Here is a 5,859-nt window from a genome sequence, read left to right as displayed (position 1 = left end):
GCTTGAAGATTTCCTTAGAATGGTCTTGTCCGGGTTATGGGTTGGATCGGTGAGTCAGGGCGAGTTAGAGAGGGTTAACAGGTGGTCTGAGTCGAACTGGGACTCGGCGAGTTGAGTCGGGGTGGCCCCGCGATTCTTCCAGGTGGAACTCGTCGAGTCGGGGGGGATACTCGACGTGTAGAAAGGGAATCTTAGAGAGTTGGTGAGAACGTCTAGACTCGCCGAGTCGCCCTAGCGCTCGCCGAGTCCGGTCAAAGTTGACCGTTGACCGTTGACCAGAGTGGACCTGTGTTGACTTCTTAGGGATAGTCAACATTAGAGATATAAAGTGTTAACTAGGGACATATGATGTTATAGGAGGATTAGAGCTCGGAGAATCGAGCACGAGGGATTTCCAGGATTGTGAGATATCGAGACACGCGAGGTGAGTCTTCTCACTATACTTTACCTTGAGTAGGTAACCAGAGTTATGTGACAGAGTATTTGTATGCTATGTATGTTATGTGTTGTACTGCATTATTTCTATGTGATTTATGTTGTGCATGTTTACAGAGTTGGAACCGGAAGGTTCCTAGAGTTAGAACCGGAAGGTTCACAGAGTTAGAACCTGAGGGTTCACAGAGTATGGGTGCACGGACCCACAGAGTTATAGCCTCGAGTGGCTAATATGTGTTATGTGGTATTTTGGGGAACTCACTAAGCTTTGTGCTTACAGTGTTGGTGTTATTTGTTTCAGGTACTAGTGAGGATCGCGGGAAGGCGCCGGCCTGATCAGTGCACACACGCGAGATTTTTATATTATGTGATCTTGGGGTTTTTTTTTTATATGAAATGAGTTACAACAATGATGTTTTGTGAATACTAAATGAATTTTACCTTTATAAAATGCGAAAAATTATTTTTAAATTCTTGGTGTTACAGAATTGTAACAGCCCAGATTTCCAGGTATCTTTTATGCTTATGTTTTTAATGTTTTGTGAGGGGACTCGGCGAGTTGGAGCTCAGACTCGCCGAGTAGGATCGCGGTTCAGGACGCGGGTTCGCGCCCGGACTCGACGAGTCCAAGGGATGGACTCGGCGAGTCCTAGCTGTTTAATGAAACCCTAATTTCCCGGTCTTAAGCCCTATTTAAAGGACCTTATGGCCCTTCATTGCGGCTACCTGGATCTTGAGAGCACCGAAACAGCTGAGGGATTCGTGTGGGTGAGAAAGAGGCCATTGTTCACCAAATTTGTGTGTTTTTGCAAGAAAGGAAGAAGAAAGGCAAGCTAGAAGAGTTGGGGAGCTTGGATCTTCTTTCATTTCATCAGTGGAGGCTTCTTGAGGTATCCTTCAGAGCTTATTTTTGTATTTTGTTGATATGGTCAAATCTAGGGTTTCTTCATGCCTTATTTGCTTTGTATTGGAAGTGTGAGAGGTCCCATAGGGATATGGTTCCTAGATCTGGACCTTAGCAGGTCCAGAGAGTCCCTAATGTCATGCTTTATGTCCTCCCTTTCGGGTTGGAGTCTAGGGTTGCCATTCTAGAAGTCATTTCTCCAAAAAGAGCCTTGTAAGTGTTGTATGGTAACCAAGATATGAACTTTACGTGATGAATAAGCTTAGGAGGGCCAGATTTATGAGTGGATGGTGCGGATCTGACCTCAGAAGCTAGTTTGGGTTGATGCATGGCATGGACTCGCCGAGTCTGAAGAACAGACTCGGCGAGTAGCATGAAGATTGTCCTTAACCACTCAGCGAGTGGTCTTGCCGAGTTAAGGGTCGACTCAGTGAGTCAGGGAGAGTTAGAGAGGGTGGACAGTTGGACTGAGTCGAGCTGGGACCGGAAGGTTCCCAGAGTTATAGAGTTAAGGGTCGTCTATGTGATTTATGATGTGCATGTTTATAGAGTTGGAACCGGAAGGTTCCCAGAGTTAGAACCTGAGGGTTCACAGAGCTTGGGTGCACAGACCCATAGAGTTATAGCCTCGAGTGGCTAATATATGTTTATGTGGTATTTTGGGGAACTCACTAAGCTTTGTGCTTACAGTGTTAGTGTTGTTGTTTCAGGTACTAGCGATGACCGTGGGAAGGCGCCGGCTTGATCTGTACACACGCATGGGATTTTGATATACATATGATCTTGGGATTTTGTATAATGTGAATTGGGATTTAAACTTAATGTTTTTATGAAAAGTTAATGAGAAATGTTTTTTTTATAATTTGTGAAAAATTATTTTGAAATTCTCGGTGTTACACGGTCACTTATAAGGGCTTTCGGGACTCCAAATCCTGAGAATAGTTTCTTTAAAAACCGTACTACCACCCGTCCGTCATTTGTTGGTAATGCTTGTGCTTCCGCCCACTTAGATATGTAATCCACCGCCACTAGTATGTATTTGTTTCCTTTAGACATTGGAAATGGTCCCATGAAATCAATTCCCCACACATTGAACACCTCGCATACTTGGATACTATGTTGTGGCATTTCATTTCGAGATGAAATGTTTCCCACCCTTTGACAAGCATCACATTCTTTGACAAATTGGGTTGCATCTTTAAAAATTGTGGGCCAATAAAACCCAATGTCAAAGATCTTCTTCGCCGTGTAATGTGCTCCATGATGTCCACCCGCGGGCCCGCTATGACAATGCTCTAGTATTTTCCGACTTTCCTTTCCAAATACGCATCTTCGTATGATCCCATCCGCACAGCTTCGGAAGAGGTATGGCTCATCCCAAAAATAATATTTTAATTCAGCAAAGAATTTCTTCTTTTGTTAACTGCTAAAGTCTTTCGGGATGTAATTTGTAGCTAAGTAATTAGCTATGTCCGCGAACCATGGCTCTTCTCCCACTGTCACCATGATGTACTCGTCCGAGAAGTCGTCTCCAACTTTATCTTCTTGCAATTGCGGGTTCTCAAGCCTTGACAAGTGGTCAGCTGCCACATTCTCCATTCCCTTCTTGTCTCGTATCTCTATGTCAAATTCTTGAAGAAGTAGCACCCATCGTATCAGTCTTGGCTTGGCATCCTGTTTGGAAAACAAATACTTGATAGCCGAGTGGTCAGTAAAAACAGTGGTTTTAGATAAAACCAAATAAGGGCGGAATTTGTCAAAGGCATACACCACAGCTAGTAATTCTTTTTCAGTGGTGGTGTAATTTTTTTGGGTTGGGTTTAGAGTCTTGCTAGCATAATATATGGGTTGAAAGTGCTTATCAACCCTTTGACCAAGGATAGCTCCTAATGCATAGTCACTAGCATCACACATAATCTCAAAAGGTAAGTTCCAATTTGGTGCAATAATGATCGGGGCATTAGTTAGTTTTTCCTTTAAAAATTCAAATGCATCTAAACACTCTTTAGTGAAATTAAATGGTATATCTTTTAGTAGTAGTTGTGTTAGAGGTCTAGTTATTTTGGAAAAATCTTTTATGAAACGCCGGTAAAAACCCGTGTGTCCTAGAAAACTCCTAATGCCCTTCACATTGGTTGGTGGGGGTAATTTGGCAATAGTGTCTATCTTTGCCCTATCCACTTCAATTCTCATTTTGGAAATCTTGTGGCCCAACACTATACCCTCCTTGACCATAAAATGGCATTTCTCCCAATTGAGTACCAAGTCGGTTTTTTCACACCTAGCAAGCATTAAATCAAGATTAGTGAGACAATCATGGAAAGATGATCCAAAAACGGAAAAATCGTCCATAAAAACTTCCATGAATTTTTCCACCATATCGTGGAATATAGCTGTCATACACTTTTGAAAAGTCGCGGGTGCATTGCATAACCCAAAAGGCATGCGTCTATAAGCGAAAGTCCCACTTGGGCAAGTGAATGTGGTCTTTTCTTGGTCCATTGGGTCTATGGGTATTTGAACATAACCCGAAATTCCATCTAGAAAGCAATAATAGCTATGGCCCGATAATCTTTCTAGCATTTGATCAATAAAAGGTAAGGGAAAATGGTCTTTACGAGTGGCATCGTTTAGCTTTCGATAATCGATGCACACTCTCCAACCGGTTACCGTTCGTATCAGAATTAGCTCGTTCTTTTCATTGGTTATGACCGTCATCCCTCCTTTCTTGGGCACTACTTGGATCGGACTCACCCATGGACTGTCGGAAATGGAATATATAATTCCCGCATCTAAAAGCTTGACCACTTCCTTCTTGACTACTTCTTGCATATTCGGGTTCAGTCTTCTTTGGTGTTGTACAACCGGCTTTTCTCCTTCTTCCAGGTTGATCTTGTGGGAGAAATAGGATGGACTTATTCCCTTGATGTCGGTGATGCTCCATGCTATGGCCCGTTTCCGCTTCTTCAACACTTGCACGAGTTCTTCTTTTTCAGAATTGGTCAGGTCAGAGGCTATAATTACTGGCTTTTGGTTGCCTTCTTCAAGAAAGGCATACTCCAAATGATCTGGTAAAGTTTTAAGCTCCGATTTTTGGCTCTGACTATTGGACTCGCCGAGTGCAGGTAGGGTACTTGGCGAGTTTGTGGTTGTATTCACGACTTCTGCCTTTTCTTCAGAGGTACTCGGCGAGTATATCGGTCCTACTCGGCGAGTAGAACTATTTGTGTTCTTTACCAATTATTCATAGTCGGCTTCTTCCAGCAATCTTTCAATTTCCATCAAGTCTTTTTCTGGATCAAATTCTTCATCCTCAGCTGTGAACTTATGGAATCTTCAGTTATGCCTTCCTCCAGTAACTCATCTAACATATTGATTGAGAATGTCGTGTCGTCACTGTTCCTTGAATACTTCATGGCTTGATCCACTCCGAATGTGACTGAATCTTCTCCTACCCGCAAGGTGAGTTTTGAGTCCCTCATGTCTACTATGACACTTTCCGTGTTGAGGAAGGGTCTTCCAAGGATGATTGGCACTTGTGGATCCGCCTCCATGTCTAGGATGATAAAATCAGCGGGAAAGACGAATTTGTCCACCTTGACTAGTATGTCTTCGCATATGCCTCTTGGGAAGGTGACTGTTTTGTTTGCCAAGTGTATTGCCATGCGAATTGGCCTTGGTTCCGAGAGATCCAGCTTTTTAAAGAATGAATATGGCATTAGATTCACACTTTCTCTCGAATCGGCTAAGGCATGAATGATGGTCAAGTTTCCAAATTGGCAAGGTAAGGTCAAACTCCCCGGGTCACCTTTCTTCTTTGGTAGCTTATTTAGCATAGCAGCTGAGCAGTTTTCATTGAGTACTACCTTCTTCACTTCCTCCATCTTCCTTCTATTGGTGAGAAGTTCCTTAAGGAACTGTTCATACTTGGTCATTTGCATGACGGATTCAATGAAGGGTATGTTGATTTGAAGAGTCTTGATGTGATCTAGAAACTTCTGATACTCCTCTTCCTGCTTCTCTTTCTTAGCTCAGGCTGGGTATGGCATGGGAGGCTGGTAAAGTTTTTCAGGAATCTGTGCGGTGGGATTTTGTGATGTACTCGCCGAGTCCATACATGGTACTCGGCGAGTAGGACTATCAGAGTGCATTTCTTGGTTTTCTGCTTGCTTTTCTGCCTCCTCCTTCTGTGATTTCTTGGATGACTCAGTCTGAATAGCTGTCAGGGGAGTGATTATCTTCCCACTTCTTGTTGTGAAAATGTTTATTTGCGCGCCTCGTGGGTTATTTTCAGTTTTGCTAGGAAGTTCGCCTGGTGACCTTTGGTTGATTTGTTGAGCAAGTTGCCCAAGTTGTGTCTCTATATTGTGGATAGATGCTTGCTGGTTCCTTAGCATGGTCCTTGTTTCTTGAATTGTAGCATCATGGTCACTATGTCTTTTTTCTGAAGCAGCTACAAATTTTGTGAGCATTTCTTCCAAGCTTGGCTTCCTTTCTTGCACTGGCTCCTCCTTTTGGTA

At 43.1% G+C, this 5,859-nt stretch overlaps 1 protein-coding gene across 1 annotated transcript; it reads right to left on the bottom strand.

Moving 5' to 3' along the window:
- Positions 1-4,620: 4,620 nt before the first annotated feature.
- Positions 4,621-5,223, bottom strand: LOC111908661 (uncharacterized). The gene has a single exon (XM_023904472.2). It carries the CDS (start codon positions 5,221-5,223, stop codon positions 4,621-4,623), a length of 603 nt encoding a protein of 200 aa, XP_023760240.1.
- Positions 5,224-5,859: the final 636 nt, after the last annotated feature.

The sequence above is a fragment of the Lactuca sativa genome, chromosome 5 (assembly GCF_002870075.4).
Source record: "Lactuca sativa cultivar Salinas chromosome 5, Lsat_Salinas_v11, whole genome shotgun sequence".
NCBI lineage: Eukaryota > Viridiplantae > Streptophyta > Magnoliopsida > Asterales > Asteraceae > Lactuca > Lactuca sativa.
The sequence above is the reverse complement of the archived record's forward strand: the minus strand, read 5'-3'. Positions and strand labels throughout refer to the sequence as shown.

Coding starts and splice junctions, on each gene's coding strand:
- LOC111908661 (XM_023904472.2), bottom strand. CDS start 5,223: ATGGAGGAAGTGAAGAAGGTAGTACTCAATGAAAACTGCTCAGCTGCT.